General features: G+C 45.1%; 1 protein-coding gene across 5 annotated transcripts in view; it reads left to right on the top strand.

Moving 5' to 3' along the window:
• The window catches only part of ITPRID2 (ITPR interacting domain containing 2), a 65,876-nt gene that overhangs the window by 18,522 nt on the left and 27,813 nt on the right, over window positions 1-19,541 (top strand). For 4 of the 5 annotated variants that reach the window (XM_079976193.1, XM_079976192.1, XM_079976194.1 and 1 more), the window contains 6 exons: window positions 6,125-6,174; window positions 7,098-7,154; window positions 8,230-8,269; window positions 9,257-9,355; window positions 11,620-11,828; window positions 13,288-13,967. In XM_079976193.1, coding sequence (XP_079832319.1) covers window positions 6,125-6,174; window positions 7,098-7,154; window positions 8,230-8,269; window positions 9,257-9,355; window positions 11,620-11,828; window positions 13,288-13,967 — 1,135 coding nt within the window. Of the gene's footprint in view, window positions 1-6,124; window positions 6,175-6,610; window positions 6,715-7,097; window positions 7,155-8,229; window positions 8,270-9,256; window positions 9,356-11,619; window positions 11,829-13,287; window positions 13,968-19,541 lie in introns of those variants that run through there. The other variant, XM_079976195.1, reaches the window with a different exon arrangement.

Below are 19,541 nucleotides of genomic sequence, written 5' to 3'. Positions count from 1 at the left end.
TTGAATCCCCGCGACGGGGTGAGCTCCCGTTGCTCGGTCCCTGCTCCTGCCAACCTAGCAGTTCGAAAGCACGTCAGAGTGCAAGTAGATAAATAGGTACTGCTCCGGCGCAAAGGTAAATGGCGTTTTCGTACGCTGCTCTGGTTCGCCAGAAGTGGCTTAGTCATGCTGGCCACATGACCCGGAAACTGTAGGCTGGCTCCCTCGGCCAATAAAGCGAGATGAGTGCCGCAACCCCAGAGTCGGCCACGACTGGACCTAATGGTCAGGGGTCCCTTTACCTTTATCGGCCACTTACAACCCAGGTGAAGATGCCTGGGCTCCAGAATGGTGCCTGACGTCTCCACCTTCTGGAGGTGCATGTCTGGGGATCCTTGGATCTTGATTGCCTTAACACTCTAGCAACACATCTACTGGCGGAACGGGTGTGTGGAGGGAGCAGACTGCCCCCGGCACCACTATTCCGGTAGGGTGCCATCGCAGCAGCCCCCCGGACATGCACTGAGCACCCCCATGTGCCGGGCACCATGCTCCCACAGGCAGCGTGTCACGCCCCCAGAACGCACACCATGCCCTCACAGGTGGCATACCATGCCCCTGGGATACGTGCCACACCCCTGTGGGTGGCATGCCACGCCCCCAGAATGTGCACCACGCCCCCGGGGGCACCAGCCACGCCCCCGCCTGCTCTCTTCCCCCAGAGCATGCAGCTTTGCCACTGAACACATCCTGTAGAATTCTATCCATTATATTTTATCTTCACAATCAGAATGAATTTCAGGAACCAAAAACTTGCATGTTAAAATACAACTTTTGAGCCTTCTGGCCAAAAAATAGCAACTAGGAATTCTGTTTTGGCAACTGTAACCCTGTTTAAGGAGCCATTTGGCGCCTAGCTTATATATATGAGTTTCTAACATTGACATGCTTCCAAGTAAACCAACGTAGCATTGCATTAAATCATCCAGTTGATTTCTGAAATTTGCACCTTGCCTTTCCCACCAAATGCTACCCATCCTAGTTACATCCTTGGCGTTTGAAGCTACAACTGTGCCAAAAGATGGACAGTCTTGATAGGTTTGCTCTGCTTGTCTTTGGCTGCTGAGGTAAAGAGAAGGTGGGGGTGTTCGCTTATTTAAAGAAATCTTATCCCTGTAGGAGTCTTTAACAAACACACAAATCTGTGAATTGTTCTACGGTTTGCATGGGTGTTCCAAAGCCCAAGTTTTCTGTTTTGCATCATCTGTGGTGCTCTTGTTCAAGCAGGTATCAGTGAAGTCAGGGCCTTTTTTCAGCCGGAACTTGCCAGAACCCGGTTTCAGCACCTCTCAGGTGGATGCCATTGCCATTATAAGAGGGTGTTCATGGGGAGTTCTGGCACCTCTTTTTCTAGAAAAATAATGCTGTGTGAAGTGAATGGGAGCCAGTGACTCCGTAATGCAGGTGTGAGCAACCTGTGGCCATTCAGATCATTCAGTCAGCATGGCCAATAGTCAGCAGTGATGAGAGGGCGCCAGATTCCTCACTCCTTCCATAAGGAGGTTAGTTTGGGAATTACACTGCTGTTTTTCTGTGAGAAATCTGAGAAATTTTTCAAAAAAATTGAATAAATACATTTACAATGTACTTCCTTGTATTGATATCTGGGCTGGGCACACACCCTTTTTTTGTTCTTGTTTCCTAAATATGTACTGCTGTTGTAGACCGCCAACAGTTTGAAAAGTCATCTTTCCAGAAAATTGGGAAAAGGCTGGTGGTTTTACAAGGAACTTCTTTTCTGGGATGTTGTGCAAAAACGTCGCCCCTGAAATGTAAGCGGGCAGTATTTAGCCAGCAGGGAAAGACTAATTCTTTTAAAAATAAACAGCACACACACTCAAGTTCAGACAATAAGAATCAGCTTAAGCTTAGGGTAGAGGATTTCCTTGTTTGTGTGTGAGGCGCCCTCAGATCCCAGGGGTTGGCTTTCCCCCAGTCACTTTTGGTTGGCCACAAAAACAGGGCAATACCTACTTTGGGGTAAACATCACTCTGTAAGGAGAATATTCATTGCCACAAGGTGGGGGAGAAGAAAGCCCCTTTTGGTTTGATTGATAGGGAGTTTGCAAAATGCCTGAGAAGAGAGAACAGATTTGACGTCTTAACTGGAGTCTGGTAGATGAGTTACCTTTCTGGAAATGTGCTGCTTTGATGTATTGCTTGGGTGACCCTCCTGAGTTTGATGCCTTCTTTCATTTAAAAAGAGACGCACTGGGGCACACTCCTTTCTAGAGCTTTTTGAAACAGAAGGGCTTGAAGAGGCTGGTGGTCATGGTGGGCTTTCCTTTTTGGAGCTGTTTAACAGCTAGAAATGTTCCTGTCTCCCTGCAGTGGAGATGTGGTGATGATGAAAGGAGGACTTGGTTACCTTTGCCTGCCTTGTAGCTGTTCAGCTGTTCACCATGCAAGTACCGTATTTTTCGCTCTATAAGACGCACTTTCCCCCTCCTAAAAAGTAAGGGGAAATGTGTGTGCGTCTTATGGAGCGAATGCAGGCTGCGCAGCTATCGCTGAAGCCAGAACAGCAAGAGGGATCACTGCACAGTGCTCCCTCTCGCTGTTCTAGCTTCTGGCTTAGCTGCACACAGCCTCTTCAGGGCCGCGGGGAGCCTCCATCCCGCTGCCCTGAAGAGGCTGCGCAGCTATCCCCGAAGCCAGAAGAGCAAGAGGGATCAGTGCGCAGCGATCCCTCTTGCTCTTCAGGCTTCGGGGATAGCCACGCAAAGCCTCTTGAGTGCAGTGGGAGTGCTCCTGCCTCTTCGCTCAAGAGGCTTTGCGTTGCTTTCTTGTTTTCCTCCTCTAAAAACTAGGTGTGTCTTACGGTCAGGTGCGTCTTATAGAGCGAAAAATATGGTAGTTTCACTCTTCCCCTGTGGCAGCTATAGCGTGCAAATGAAGATTGCAAATGGAATGAGATGGGTGTCCTCACTCTCCCACATCTCCTCCACAAGGTTCATATTCACTCATTCTCGTCTCCCCCACATAGTTCATATGCCACAAGTGAGCTGCTTTGGTATGCATTCCCTTGAGGGCTAGGATGTTTCCAAGGCTGTTTGGAAGATGGAGCTTCAAGGAAAGCAAAGAGGCACTAAAATGGCTAGAATAAGTTGATAAGCTGGCTAGACAGGGATTTTCTTTTCGCACAACCTTGGCTGGTTTGCTTTTTTGTGTGTGAGCTATTTAGAACAGAGCAATATTTTGTACAGCTATTCTCATGAGCGAAAGACTTCAAGGTTTTTGGATTCTAATTTGTTTCCATGAAACCTAAATGGTGCATTGTGGCTGTCCCCATTTTATGGATGGGAAATTGTGACATTTAGACATTGTGTATTGTCAAAGCTCTGCAGATATGGTAGCTGGAGAGACCTCTAGCACTCTGAAAAGCTAGTGAGAAACATCTCTGTCAACAGAAGCTCATGGTTTTGCTCTTACTGCCTGTGTCTGCTAGTTAGTGTATATTAGGGATGGGAAAACTTTAGGCTTATGGGATCTAATTTTTATTTAATTTTTTTTTACTGGAACCAGACCTCAGTGCAGAATAGTGACTGAGGACAACACTGAGAATTAAAGGCAGGGTACCTCTTAGCAGAGTCCAGGATAAAGATCCATTCTGGGTTCCTCCCCCCCCCCCCAATGCTTCCTTTGTTTCAGCAGCCTAATTCAGGATAGGGAGGGGTCTGCCTTTTTGCTGCTGCTATTGTTAGACGGGGGAACGCGGGTGGCTCTGTGGGTTAAACCACAGAGCCTAGGACTTGCCGATCAGAAGGTCGGCGGTTCGAATCCCTGCGACGGGGTGAGCTCCCGTTGCTCGGTCCCTGCTCCTGCCAACCTAGTAGTTCGAAAGCACGTCAAAGTGCAAGTAGATAAATAGGTACCACTCCGGCAGGAAGGTAAACGGCGTTTCCGTGCGCTGCTCTGGCTCGCCAGAAGCGACTTAAGTCATGCTGGCCACATGACCCGGAAGCTGTACGCCGGCTCCCTTGGCCAATAAAGCGAGATGAGCGCCGCAACCCCAGAGTCGGTCACGACTGGACCTAATGGTCAGGGGTTCCTTTACCTTAATTGTTAGACAGTTGGGAGTCAGAAATCCATGACAACCTACTGAAAATCCTTTAGAAATCTACTAGGAGACCCTGGTCTGCCTTCTGCCCCTCCTCCAGTATAACACCTGTTGTGCCAGCACAACATCATCAAACAAGATCTCTGCATGTCAGATAAATATGGTATAGGAGATCTTGAGGACTGTAGTGTTGAAGACGTGCTGGCCCCTTATTGTAGTTTTCATTTTTAGCTGTGTTTCCATTTTGCAATCGCCTCCCCACCGCTGCCACTTGCTTAACCCAACTGCAAAGGAAGTCTTTTTCTCCATTCTTTCTTTCCTGTGCCTGCCTGACGAATTCTTTTGAATGCATACAAGATATCTGCGGCCTCCGTCCAGAATCCAAGCTTCCTGTTTAGCATTATCGTACACTTCCAAACAGACTCAGCCATCTCAGGAGGTCTTGCTGCCGCAAAATAGTTTCTTTCCAACTGTCCCACTTTGCTCTTCAGTTGCATCCCAAAGGGCTTCATACGTTGTGCGGATCCGTTGCCCTATGTTCAAACACAAGCATCTCCCTTCCCCTCCCAGGCTATCGCTGTAGTGGGCTAAATTGCCATGACGTCTTGTATGTAGAAAATGCAAGTGGCGGGGCTGCCTTGACGAAGCTGTTTCACTGGTAGCTGTTAATCGGCTATAGAGGTGAAGGGTTAGCTCTTGCAGCGCCAGCTTTGCTGTTCATTTACTGCTGATGTGTGTATCGTTGGCAACAGCCTTGAAAGGATCTGGGAGCACAGCGAGATGCTCAGAAGTGGCCTGAAGCAGAGGAGAAGAATTTTAAAAGGGCCATTAAAAGCCCGTGGTGTAAACAATAAGCACAGTTGTTTAAACCCAAGCATTTGAAAGGCCATCACTTGAAAATGTTTAGCAGAGGAAAGTCTTCCTCCTTCCTCTGAACCTTCACCCTTTGATATACAAGTGTTCCAAGATTTATCAGAGGTGGTGGTGGGGTTTTGCAGAGAAAGAAGCTGGCCAGTACTCCAGCTGTGAAAGCCCCAAATGGTCAGAGGTTGGTGCTAATAACCCGACCCTGAAATTGTACCTGCCCCTTTAAAAGGATGAGGGTACAGCTGTTGCATTTTCTCACCTACCCTACTGTTTGTGGGTCTAAAGTAAAAAATTGTGTGCTACAGCAGGGCTGTTGGAGCAGCAGAGTGTGAGATCCTGGGTGCCTACAGCTGGTTGCGTTGCTTTCGAGTTTTTAAAGAAGTCCTGGCATAACCTTTTGGCAGGCAGCTGGAAGCTCTACAAACAGCATGTAATGATACTGTGAAATACTGTAAGTATTTCCTTGGCAGCCCATCCCACAAAGATCAGTGGGACTTTAAACTCGCGCTAAAGTGGTTTCAGATTGCAGCCTAAATTGGGCTGAGAGAAGATAAAAAGAGAGTGTCTGAAGCAATCATAGATCGTACTCTGCTTTTAGCCAAGCAGAAATGTATGTATGTTTGTGGGAGAGGAGGGGGCTATTATGCCCATACTTTTAGCATTGGCTATATGGATGAGAAATGTTTAAAGTGCAGAATGAATTTCAATTAAGTATAGTGCTGTAGGTCTGTCTCCTTTACTCACGCATTAATGCTAAAGATTATAATAAAGTAATTTTTTTTCCCTTTTTCTTTTGACAGACTAATTAATCACATTAATGTTCATGTACACTTACGGCAGCACGGACAATCTTATGCTCAGTCATTTGGGAATAAAGTCCCACAGAGCTTACTTCCTGCATCGGAGCAGTCTGTTAAGTTGGCAGCTGTATCAATTTGATTAAACAGCCTTTTCACAAACTGGTGCCTGGTTAGGGGCTGGTTTCCTCAAAGCTTGCTTTGCAAGTTTGTGTGTGTGTGTGTTTGTGTGTGTGTGTGAGCGCACATTTTCGGGAAGAGGAGGGGACGGATGTGAAAGAAGTTTGGCTTTAAGGAAGGACATGAAGAAGCAACTTTTAAAAGACAGCCATGCATGTTTTAATCTCTTCTGTGGTTTCAGAACGCCATTGGGAGCCTCCCTGGATGAGCAGAGCAACACAGTTCTAAAGGGTAAGGATCTGAGGCCTTTTAAGTGCATTTCTGTTTTCCTGCTTGTTCATTAGACAAAAAAAAAAAAATCCTAATTCAAATGCAGGTTTGAGCTGACGGTGTTAGAAGTTGTTGAGCGGGCTTCTGCAAGCCTGAAAGCAGAGGAGACAAATGGATCTGCAATTTTTTTAAACTGAAGGAACTCTTAAGCAATATTTCTCTTGTGATAAAGATAAGCTGTGCTGTTTGTGTGAGAGAGAGAGAAAGAGAGAGAGAGAGAGAGAGAAAGGCAGAGAATGAATATTGTTAAGTATTACACTGAGAAGTAGGTCAACCCCTTTCAGCGCAATCTCTGTTGGCTTGCTCCGACCAAACTTGCCACACCTGAAAAGTTACCACTTGCGCAAACCAGAATGCAAAAGTTCAAAGTACAACAAGACGCTGCAGGTAGCAACAGGGCAGCTCCGAAGCCCTTTCAGTAGTTGCAGCTCCTTTCTTTCAATGCGCAAGGGAGACAGGGAATGTTTGATCCAGGACGTTTCCTTGGCTTGAGACTCCTTGGTAAGAGACCTGCAGGCTCGCTTAAGATGCATTCTGTGTTATATGCGGTGCAGCTGTAACCAAAGGTGTGTAGTACTCATGGCTCTGAAATGGCCATTTTCTTTAGCTTGGGCATGGAGCTCTATGGAAGTTACCTTAATGCATCTTTTGTGTCTGTTGTAAGACCTGCTCTCTGCATTGAAAATAACAATATATCTTACCTTGAAGCAGACAGGTCAGGTCCCCAGATTTGAGCTTGGAGAGCTCAAATTTGGCTTTCAAGAACAAGGATTTTATATGCATGGCTGTCATTTGGTGCTCTGGTTTTAAGTGGGCAATCCAGATAAGTGGAAGGGGAAACCACAACGCTAGATGTTGATCACGTCAAACTGACATCTTTTCAGGCATGCTGGTGAGAAACGGAGGAAGCTTTGAAGATGATTTATCCCTGGGAGCAGAAGGTAGGTGTGGTGTTAATATGCATGCTTGTTCCCCACTCCTCAAATCAAAATCAAGCAGCTTGTTAAAAGCAAAACCGTGTGTAGTGCAGGATTTGCTAAACTACAGCACTCATATGTGAGCATTGAGATTGCTTTGAGTCAAAGTCCAAGGACATCTCAAGTCGATAGGTTCTTCATCCCTGTCCTAGTCAAACTACAATGGGCTACATTGGTTGACAAATAGAGAGAAAGAGGATGATTGGAAAAACATGAAAAGTCCTTTTAAAGGTCTGTTGGTATAGCTACAGATCAATCTCTGAACTCATACTCTGGTTTCTCTTCAGATCGTATAAATCTTTCGCCTTTTTTTTACAATCTCTGAACTCAAAAATCAGATATGTATGTTCATCTCATTGTTGACATTGGTTAAGTCTAGGGTTTGGGGTTGGTTGCTTGTGGGTTTTTTTGCAGATTTTGTGTGTTCACCTGTGCAAATGATTACACAAAATTATGTTTGATTGGATGCTGTCACAGGAGGGTGATGGGAAGAAGAATAGCTGTACCATAGGCAGGGATGGCAGCTGCTTCCCACAGCTGACATTTTGTACCCAAGATCCAGTGGCTCTGTAGGTGTCATGTGTTAAGCGGACTAATGGAAGCTTTTGCTATTGTGGAGGTTGAGAGTTATGCAGAGCAGATCTGAACCATGCAGGAAGTGACAATTGAATTTAAGGCAACCTGTCATCCTCAATATACTGTGCCCAGGAATCTCCTAGGTTTATGGGCTCTCTTGTACCCCTGCTCACTTGTATCTTGCATATAAAGAGCTGCTGCTGCTATCTCATACATTGGTATATACATTGGTATTGAGCATAGTCTTAAATTGGTCTTGGAAAAGGCTCGTGTGCAACCGCCATGCTCCTAATTCTAACCTGATTTGTATAGTCTACTGCAGATGTTACACAAGATGTGTTCATAGCATATATGGTGGGGAAAAAACTACAGCATAATTTGTCACTGCCTATCAAGTGGCTATTGTTCTTTGGGTGACTGCATATGGTGCCAACAATTTATTTTTCCTGTCTTTCTCCTTTAGCTAATCAACTGCATCAAACCGGCGAGCAAATGGAAATCTGGTGAATATTCACACTTTTGGTTTGGGAGTCATGTCTGGCGTGGGGATAAGCTACCAGGCAATCTATATAAAACATTAAAAAATTCTAATGGGTTGTTACTGAAGGAGGTCCTTTATTGTGGGAAATGTTTCTGGAATCTGAATTAAGTAAATATCAGAATTTAAAGCAAAATAAACTGAAATCCAGTGATCTTAATTCAAAAACCCCAGCAGTGGCCCAGATCCCTACAGGCACAGGGCTCTTGCTGCCAAATATAAAAACACAGAGTTTCTTTAAGGTCTGGTTTAAAGATGAGGTTTGTGCCATGATTACATTACTTACTGGAGGCGTCCCGTTCGTCATGTGAAGCAGTCAGTTGAATTCAGTAGCTGGAAGGAGACATAAGTGCAGCATAGAATACTTCTATATTGAATATAAAGAAGGTTTTGATCACATAAAATACAGATGAGCATTTCCCCCCCTTCTTAACTTACACATCCAGACTCTTTCAGGAGTTTGTGAGGTTTTCCACAGGTCAGTTTATGCTTATTGTCTCATCAGCTTACCCATAATATACTGAAGACAGTTAATTAGTTAGTCATTTGGTTTTTTTTTTTTGTTGTTTTTTTGTTTCAGTGGGTGATATTGTAGTGCAATGCACCCCCTTCCTTTTTTCCCTTTTGTTCTGTATTTCAAAATACAATTTTGTTGTTGTTTTCGAAAAGAAGTTGAATTCAGCAATATCCCGGAACAGTGTAAAAGCTTTAGGGGTGGTTTCGTCTTCTTCCAACAATGGAGACAGCAGAAACTCAGAGATGAGAATGAGGGTTGTTGTTTTGTTTTGGAGTTCTGATCCTTGAGGTATGAATGTTGCAGCTGTCTGCTTTAAGTGAAGGGCGTGCATTCTTAAGAAAAGAGAAATGGTACACTATTGGATTTTTGGAGTGTTCTTGAAAGAGGAAGGAAGCTATGCTGTTCTTTCAATGCCTGATTCATTTGTGTTGTCAGTAACGGCATGTTGGCAAAGGACAAGAGGCTGCAGTTTCATCAGAAGGGGAGAAGTATGAATTCCACTGGCTCGGGGAAAAGCAGTGCAACCGTTTCAAGGTAAGCAGTATTGATAACCCAGGGACTGGGGGTAGGTACAGACCTGACATTAGGTTGGGCCCACTATCTATAAAATGCTGGCTATAGTCAACCCGGCCTCTTGTACTTCTCAGTGCTGGAACCTGGGTGGCTTCCCATTTTTAATTCCCCATAATGCATCTGGGCTCCCGAGATAATGTCTCTGCAGAGCTGGGCTCTGGCACTGTCAATCTTTTAATAGCTCAATGGAATTTCTTCTTTTCCCCCTATTCTGCCAATAAAAATCACCAAGCTATGTTATCTGTTGATGGCCTGAGTGCCTGCTTTCTGCTTTTTTGAGGTATATTCACAAACTAGCACCTCCCTGGAGTTTTATAAGCTGTGGGACATGCTAAATGTGATAAGGGAAGCCATATTTGTTGTTCATGTATCTGCTCTTTTCAAATAGACCTGATTTTTTACATCCATAGATGATGAACGTTGAACCTCTCATTGACTCCCCATTTTACATCTTACTCTCACTTTCCCCCTCTCTGAGTCAGAGGTGGGGTGGGGGCCAAGTACCTGGGGACAGGAAGCTGGATTAGGCCCCTTCACTTGCACACCCATTTACAGGATGAAATAGCTCCCAATTTGTACCTGAATGAGCCTGGCTATACTTCTGTGTTTCCATAGGATTTTTTCTAAGGACCAATGAGAAAGATGTGCATTGTTTTGAACAGCATAACACACACTAGAACTACTACATAACCAGTTACAAGATCTATTGTAGTGGAGACTAGATAATGCTATGTACCTTGGCTACTTCTGCTGTCCAAAGCATAAACCAGTTAAGTTGAATTATCTGGAGTTGAAACTGTAGTCACATAACCCTCACCCCTGGGCATTGGTTCCATTGCTCTGATGTTCTTTTGAGTAGATGTGCCCAAGATTGCATTGTAAACTTGCTTTTGAGGTGGTAGATAGCACTTGTCTCAGAAGCATGTTCAAAACCCTCAAGACTGAAATGGTATACTGGGGACTGAAGCATTAAATTCACATACCAAGCCTAGACACATTTCCTTGAAAGCAAGTTTTGCTTTGATCTTGAAGTTCCTCTCAAGTCAGCAAGCTGGAGATGGCTATCGAATGCCACCTCCAGTTCAATGAAGACTTCAGAAAACACGGGCGGGCAGTGCAGATGAGCATGCTAGTTCTGTCTCTTCCCCCAGGCACTCTTCCCATCCAACTTCCAACTTGTGGAAGGCTAAGGTCTGGAGTGAGTAGCCTCCTGCATTTGTGAAGGCTCCCTGTGCACTTTAGAACCCAGGAAAACCGGGGCTCCAAAATGTGTGGGCGGCCTCCACAAGTGCAGAAGGGCGATGGCAACTTCTTATTTTTTGCGCTCACTATTGAAACACCTGAAGAGGGTTGTGGTCTCAGACAGGTCCAGTTCCTCATTCCTCAACACATGTTCTTGGAAGTAAACCTTGCAGACTCCCAGAAAATAATTTCATCTCCTTGAAATGCTTAGAACCGTAGCCTAAAGGTAAAGGTAAAGGTACCCCTGCCCGTACGGGCCATTCTTGACAGACTCTAGGGTTGTGCGCCCATCTCACTTAAGAGGCCAGGGGCCAGCGCTATCCGCAGACACTTCCGGGTCACGTGGCCAGCGTGACAAAGCTGCATCTGGCGAGCCAGCGCAGCACACGGAAACGCCGTTTACCTTCCCGCTGGTAAGCGGTCCCTATTTATCTACTTGCACCCGGGGGTGCTTTCGAACTGCTAGGTTGGCAGGCGCTGGGACCGAGCAGCGGGAGCGCACCCCGCCGCGGGGATTCGAACCGCCGACCTTTCGATCGGCAAGCCCTAGGCGCTGAGGCTTTTACCCACAGCGCCACCCGCGTCCCTCAGAACCGTAGCCTACATATGTTTTAATCAGAGGACTTCAGTTTAACCAGGATGTAGTTCTTGCTTGTATAGTGGTACCTCGGTTTAAGAACAGTCCGGTTTAAGAATGATTTGGTTTACAAACTCCACAAAACTGGAAATAGTGTCTTGGTTTGAGAACTTTACCTCAGTCTAAGAACGGAATCCAAACAGTGGAAGGGCACCAGCGGCAGGAGGCCTCATTAGGGAAAGCACACCTCAGTTTAAGAATGGTTTTGGTTTAAGAACAGACTTCCGGAACGGATTAAGTTCGTAAACCGAGGTACCACTGTACTTGTCCAAAAGGAGGAAATCATATCTAAGAAAGAAAGAAAAAGGGTGGAAAGCAATTATGGGGTGTTTTTGTTTTTGTCTAGTGTATCTGAACTCCTCGAACTGTATGAGGAAGATCCTGAAGAGGTCCTCTACAATCTTGGATTTGGCCGTGATGAACCAGATATTGCTTCTAAGATTCCATCGAGATTTTTCAATTCGTCGTCCTTTGCCAGGGGGATAGATATCAAAGTGTTTCTAAATGCCCAGTTGCAGCGCATGGAAGTGGAAAATCCGAATTTTGCATTGACCAGTATGTATACTAAATTAAGAGCATGGTTTCAAAATTGCTGACGTCATGTTGTTGGCCTCAGGAGCGAGTGCTTGGGGCCCCATCTACAGTACACATTTAAAGCAGGATCACACCACTTTAAATCATAGGGGCTGTAGTTTGTTCAGTATTGATAGGAGCCTTCCCCCAAAAAACTTCTAGTGGTTTAGCAGTCGTTCTTTGTGAGGGAAATGGGAGGCCTAACAACTCTCAGCACCCTTAATGAACTACAGTTCCCATGATGATGATGATGATGATGATGATGTGGTTTTTTTGGGGGGGGGGGAAGCTGCAGCTATTTAAAGTGGTGTGGTACTACATTAAATGTATAGTGCAGATGGACTCTAAATGGACTTCCCTAACAAAATGCTGAATGATTTATATCTGGGAAACCAAATAACAACTGGAAGGCCATCACTGGGTCCTCACCCCTATTCCATAGTGACACATAGTGGCTATTTGAAGGCAGTTGACCACAGATGACAGAGCAGAGGATCTACAGTGGCTTCCAGTATGTTTCTGAGTACAATTCAAAGTGTTGGTGTTGACCTTTAAAGCCCTAAACAGCCTCAGCCCTGTATACCTGAAGGAGCATCTCCACCCCCATGGTCCAACCTGGACACTGAGGTCCAGCACCGAGGGCTTTCTGGAGGTTCCCTCACTGTGAGATGTGAAGCTATAGGGAACCAGGCAGAGAGCCTTCTCGGTAGTGACACCCCCCCCCCCCCATAGAACTCCCTCCTATCAGATGTCAAGGAAATAAACAACTATCTGACTTTTAGAAGAAACCTGAAGGCAGCCCCGTTCAGGAAAGTTTTTAATGGTTGACATTTTATTGTGTTTTTAATACTTTGTTGGGAATCGCCCAGAGTGGCTGGGGCTACCCAGTAATATAGGTGGCACATAAATAATAAAATTATTATTACTATTATTATTATTGTGGTGGCGATGGTGCATGGTGGGATTCAGAGGAAAGAATATGAAACCACTTTGAGAGGGACCTGGGTGGGCAAAGGTGGTGAAAAGGGCCAATGCTGACCTCTCTCGCCTCCTGAAAAATTTCACCAGAACTTTGCTAGATGCAACCAAAATATATAGTTTGTGTAACTTGAAAGGCACAGTAACATTTTGTATGTGTGTGTTTTCCTTTTTCATCTAATAGTCAAAATGACATTTTGAAAATGAAATGCTCTGTCATCTGTGGTCAACAAACAACTGTTCTTAAAAATAAAATAAAATGATTGGCTTTTTAAAAAATAGAATTTTGGAAAAGCCCAAGGCTGTGGGTACTTTCTGACAGAGACATTTGAGGGTTAGCAATTCTTCGCCTGCTATGTGTTTGTTTTTACCTTTGCAAGTTCCAAGCAGCTTCATTATTGACTCTTACAATGCCTCCCATTGTTCTCTTTGTCATCTCTTTGTTTTTTTGTCCTTTTGCCAGGCCGCTTTCGTCAAATTGAAGTGCTCACGACGGTGGCCAATGCATTCTCTTCCTTGTACTCCCAAGTCTCTGGCACTCCGCTGCAGAAAATTGGGAGCATGAATTCGACCGCTTCCAGCAAAGAGGCACCCAGCCCTCCTCCTCTGACGCGGAGCAACACGGCGAGCCGTTTCATCAAGACCTTGTCTAAACTCAATCTGTACGGGAGCCCGCAGGCAGGAGAAGGGGCCGGCAGCCCTACCACCTCACCAGTTGAGAAGGGGAAAGCCGAAAGTGGGGCTGAAGAAGCGGAGGCGAAAAATGAGCCCAAAACACCAAAACACTTCAAAGCTTCTCTGCTGGCTACGGTAAAAGAGGAGACGCCAAGCAACCAGTCCACTGCGGCTGAGGGTCTCAATGCTTCAGGAATTTCTTCTGGCATGAATGCAAAGCAAGGAGATGGTACTGTGCCTCCTGAAAGCAAGGACTCGGTTGATCATTCAGATGAGAAAGCTGCTGCTACAACATCCAGTAGTATCGAGAGCGATGCGCTAGCACCAGCCAGTTCTGGGCTCGAAGTTAACGCCGAACTGCAAATAACTCCTGCTCCCGTGTTGGATAAACAGCCCTGTGCTTCAATAGCCAACCCATCCATCGCCAATCTCTTGTTGCAGCAAAAGGACTCGTTTGAGATGGAAGAGGTAAGTGGAAAGGCATTTGTGCAAAGTCCTCCTTGGTCCCCTACGCTAGGGCTGAGCGAAATATCAATATATCATCCAAAACCGGATTGAAGCCCATACCGTGATATTGGTTTTGTAATTTTTGACCTGGCAATGTGTCGTGAATCGTGGTGTGTGTGTGCTGTGCAAAAATCACAAGGTGGGGAAAACCGTAAAGCCAGCTAGTGTTTCTCTCGATTCCTGCAGCCCGTGTTAACTCTGCCGACTCGGCTCTCCCCTGCCTCCTGCAGGGGGGCAGCGAATCACAAGAGCAGGTGCCGGCAAAAATCATGATGCGGGAAAAACCGTGAAGCCAGCCAATGCCTCCACGTAGCTCCATCCTTCTTTGAGATATCATGATATATCAGTATACTGCAATGTTTAGCTGGTGATACCTCACAATCTTGAAAACCAGATATCACCCAGCATTACCCAGTTTTGTATGCTCCTTTGATCTAGAGGTAGCATATAGCCATCATGACTGCTAGGAAGCACCAGCGAGCTTAAGTAGAGCTGATGTGTTGAAATGATGACAAATTCTTGCTAAATAAACATCTGCATTCTGGTTAGAGGTGCATAAGTCGACAGGAGTGGGAAATCCAGCTTTTCCCAACAGGAATGAGGCAATTCCTTTTTAAAAAAAATATTTGTGTTTCTAAAAATGCTTATGAAACAATGAGCGTGAGCTGGGAGTGCGCAGCGGCCTTCTGGTCTGCCTCTTCCCAAGCATTGCTTTGGCATGTTTTCGTCAGGCATCGCATGGCAAGCTTACATTCCTGCAGGTTTTTCCGTGCTATCCTGGGGCTCCTTTAGGAAGTCTGTTGCTGTCAAGATAGCCAGTGTGGGAGTGAGTCAGGGCAAAGTTTCCTCGGGAGCCCTGGCCTCTGCCCTCTCAGCCAATCACGATTCTCTCAAGTCTATGTCCCATATTGATATTGGCTAAGGAGGCGCAGAGGGGTGGATTGGGCGGCGGTTGCAAGTTTGCAGGGTACAAATGCTGGTGGGGCTTTGATCCTGGGGTCCAGGCAAGGGCGGGTGATGACAAATGATCTGGTCCTTCCCCCTCCAAAAATGCCACCAGGAAAAAATAGAAAGGTGGGAACACAAGAAGCTTAAGTGTACCCAACCGGGAGCAAGTAGACCAAGGCAACGCCTCCGAAAAGCCAGACCGTAGCAGAAAGGCTTGTGAGATGAGCTTTTTCAATATGTATTTGATGTATTTGATTCTGTAGGAAACTGCATTAAGCTGTTTTGCGTGTGTGCATGTGCATGTGTGGTGTTGTGGTGGTTTTTTAAAAAAAATGTCATTGAAGTAAACCTGTCACTAACACAGTGTAAATTCTGATACTAGTGCTAGACAATGATATGTAGCATATTATATCCCTGGGAATTTTCAGTGCAGCTACAGTCGGAGAGGCTTTCTTCCAGGGTTGCAAATCTTGGATGTCCAGCTTTTTCAAGTGACTTTCCTTAGAAGATTCAGGAATGAGTTTGTTTTTGCGAAGAGGTTTCTAACCTTCATTTTGTTTGCAAAGAGGGGCTTTAAAAAGAGGCACTGCTTTGTGTGGCTGCTGAAACTGCAAGGCTCTGGGAATGGGGAAGGACTTCTAATATTGAGGGTGAACTAAATTCACTCACCTGGGTCTTGCCTGTCTGCAGAGAGCTTTCTGCTCTCTACTTGCTCTAGTTGCACCTTGCCTTTCCTGACTATTCTAGCATTTTGCCATTAGCCCCAGCGGCACTGATTTAATTCCACCACGGCTGCCTCTGATGCACACTGAGATTTATATAGAATTCTGTTGTTGTTTTTAATTAGATGGGGTGGCAGGACTGAGGGCCATACTGTGAACTTGGCTCTGATCACAGTGAAGTTGAAAAAGTGGCTGGATCTGGTTATTGGCTTGCAATGCAATGCATATTTCAAAAAGTGAAAATCTGGACACAAAAGTTTGTTGAGCCTTTTTGGGCAAAGTTGTTGAGGTTTTGTTTTTGTTTGCAAAATCTCCCCAAAATTTGAAAGTTTTCTGCTATTTTTAAGGAGATTTGCTGAAAAATCGACACTTCTGGCATGGGTTGCCATACGCCCGGGTTTTTACCGCTTTTCAAAAATTCCACCCGGATGTTATTTTTGATGGACATATCCCAGATATGTCTGGGAAATCCCAAACTTATGGCAGCCCTATGCAACAGTGTGCCTTGGCAAAGAAGTGGTGGTCAATTATGAAGACGAGTAGAATTTTGAGACTCGTTTGTGCAGCAGCTTTCTCTTTCTGCATTCCTTGTCCGTCTGTCTAGATGTTCTAGTCCAGCCTGGTGTTTTCCAGATGATTTGAACTATAGCTCCGATCATCCCTGGCCATGCTTGCTGAAGATGACTGGAGCTATGATTCAGGCATTTTGGGGGGTGGGGGGGAGGCTGCCGGGTTGGGGGAGTCTGTTCTCATCCAGGCTGCCGTATAACCACAAGAGAGTTCCTGTTACGCTGTGAGATTACATGATTAAAGGCTGTTGCAAGCCCAAATCTCCCATTCCCAGAAGAGGTTTGTGTCTTGTTCCAAGGAAGCCTCTGTTAGGGGCAGCCAGTTCTGCTGCCTCTGTGTGCAGTTCCTCAGAATAACTGCTTGGAAGAACATGTTTCTTCTTTTCACCTTCAAGTTAGACATGGCAAATTGGGCCCAAATCCCTGTGTCAGGGCTGGTGCCAGCATGTGGAATGGTCAGAAAGCTTCCAGGCAGGATTCAGGGCCCTGGAAGAGACCCACCCACCTATATTTGAGTTGGGGTCTTCCTGCCATGTTCTGCCAGGGCACGGTGGAAAAGTCAAAATGGCAGGTGCCCATCACAGATTTCAGTGGCATTACTATTGTCTTCTGCCACCATGGCAAACCCACAAAATTGGTGAGGACCTGCACCAGAACTGTGAACCCACTGTGGGTTCACTAAATGGCACTGCTGGGGGCACATCTGGAATTTGTCTTGTGTGCTGTGCTGGCGCAGTGATGTAAGATTCAAGGTTTCCTGACCTTTAGGCTTCCAGGGGTGTGGGGTGGGGAGAGGGAATGGCATTATGACAAAATGCAAACAAAAACCCCCCATTTTGTTTCCTTGGACAAAGCTCAAACAGTTTTCTTTCAATAGCATTTAATCCATTCTTTTTAAGCTGTGATAACAGGGACACAATGCCTCAGCTTGATATTTTGAAAATACGCTGGTTTCCTAAGAGGAAGTCCTTTGATATTGAATGTTTCTATTTTAATAAACCAGTATTAAGTCAGAGTTTGTTGTGTGAGAAAAGAGAAAGCAAGCAGTTTTATCACCAAAGAACATCTTGGAATTGAGGAAATGTCTGAAAGTTGGTCAGTTGTGAAATGTGGAGACTGGCCGCTTGAGAAGGGAGAGAACAAGTCTAGCTGCCTTCACCTAGATGGATTTTTACTTAAACAAGTTGGCATAAATATTTGCAGTTCTTAATACCAGCCTTAGTAATTTAAAGATCACACTTTGTTTTATAGGCAGCATCACTTTGGGGAACGTGACTGGAGACGATTGTGTGACACAGAGGTTATTGCAATGGGCACAGTTACTTTATTGCCCTGCTTACTTGAGGGAAGTAGTCAGGAGCAAGAAACGCCACTCTGAATGACCGCATATTACATAAAATGATGGCTGGTGAATAAAATGATGTTGCAGCTTGAAGCACTGATTCAGATATGTTTAAATAACAAGTTTGTTAGTGACAACAAATTATACAGGCTATCCAAACCCATGTTGACCATAAGCTCAAATTTGGGGATTTGGAAGTTGTGGGGAATCCACCCACTTCTGGAAAAATCCAGAATCTTCTGCCAGACAATAGTAATTGGTATTAAACCTTTTCATATGAAGATTAGCAAAGCTATGTTCCAAAATATGAAGGTTCTTTTCTCACAGACTAAACGTGTTACAATGTTCAGGGTTTGCTACCTTTAGATGAAATGTAACGGAAGAAAGTTTTGTATTCGCAGCTTGTCTACAGTTTGCATATAACCTCTGTAATTTAAGGAATGGCTATTTATAGTTTGCTGTGTCCTGGATTTCAGAGTTCTTTTTTAACAATGAAGAGATGTTTTTGTGTTTAGGTAGCGCTGTTGCTAAGCTGCAATCTTATATGTGCTTAAATGGGAGTAAGTACGGCTGAATTCAGTAGTGCTTATTTCTTGAGCAGACACGGATAAGATTACACTCTTAAGGCGCCTTTGCAGGCCACTCAGATACGTAGTTTTCTTGCAAACACATGCATAGAGTAACCTTTGCCATCATAATGGGTCTAGACGAAACTAGACAATACAGTTTTTCTGGCAAGCAATGAGCAGATTTCGACTGGGAGGGTGTGATGGCCGGCCTTTTTTAAAAAAGTTTATTCTTGGTGGGGCCCCCTCCCTCCCAAGAGTCTGGGCTTGAGTAGTTAAGAGAAAATTGCTAGAATGAACAATGTATATGCAAACTTGGGGATAGCAGATGGTTTTGGCATGGATGCTAATTGTTTGGACAGGACTCTCAGTTAATTTTACATCATCTAATTGGCACCTGCTATTTCTAGTACAGCTTTTGGCAAAATGTTAACATGGGGTAAAGCTTCAGACATTTTACATACATACACATACATACATAGATGTCTTTCCACAGTTTAAACCATGCTCAAGGCTGCTTACAACATGTAAATATATATACAACAAAAGTAGTTGTAAAAAAAAACAAAACATTACAAATTCGCAACCAAACCAAACAATTTCCACATAAATCACAATAAGATCCAAAATAAAAATGCAAAATACCTCCCCACAACCCCCCCCCCCACAGCACCCTAGCCCAAGAATCTGTTCAGCAGCCTCAGCTTTTGTAGTTGGAGTCAGTCCTTCCCAGGCCAAGTGGAAAAGGCCCACAAGGCAGGGAGCAGGTCTTCCTGGGCTTACAGCCAAGATGGCCTCTGGCCTCTTCAGCAGCCTCAGCTTTTGTAGACCAGAACAGGCAATTTCATGTGGGTGGCAAAGAGAGGGAGAAACAGAGGGGAAAGGGAGGGTTAAAGAGAAAGAAAAGCCCAGCTACTTTTGACTGTGGCTCCACTGACTTATCAGTATGTGGCTCCTGACAAAGTAACACTGAGAGAGCATGGCCCTCGAAAAGTAAACATTTGCCTATCCTTGCTATAGCGTAGCCACTGGTCTCCATTTTGCATTGCTTTGGATTGGGTGCTTTCAGTTTGACACTCTAGATCAGTGTTTCCCAACCTTGGGCCTCCAGATGTTTTTGGCCTACAACTCCCATCATCCCTAGCTAGCAAGACCAGTGGTCAGGGATGATGGGAATTGTAGTTCAAAAACAGCTGGAGGCCCAAGGTTGGGAAACACTGCTCTAGATGGAATGAAGCTGACACTCAGTGTGTCGTTCCTAGTCACACTCTTGAATATCCTATTCTTATATGAATTAAACAAGAATTGTGATGTATACCACATTGGTGATGATATGCATCTCCCAATCAGTTGAGCACATTAATAATCTTATCGCAATCGAGGCAATT

This window comes from Podarcis cretensis (genome assembly GCF_951804945.1).
Source record: "Podarcis cretensis genome assembly, chromosome: 1".
Classification (NCBI taxonomy): Eukaryota; Metazoa; Chordata; class Lepidosauria; order Squamata; family Lacertidae; genus Podarcis; species Podarcis cretensis.
Note: the sequence above shows the minus strand (reverse complement) of the source record. Positions and strands in the feature narration are given on the sequence as shown.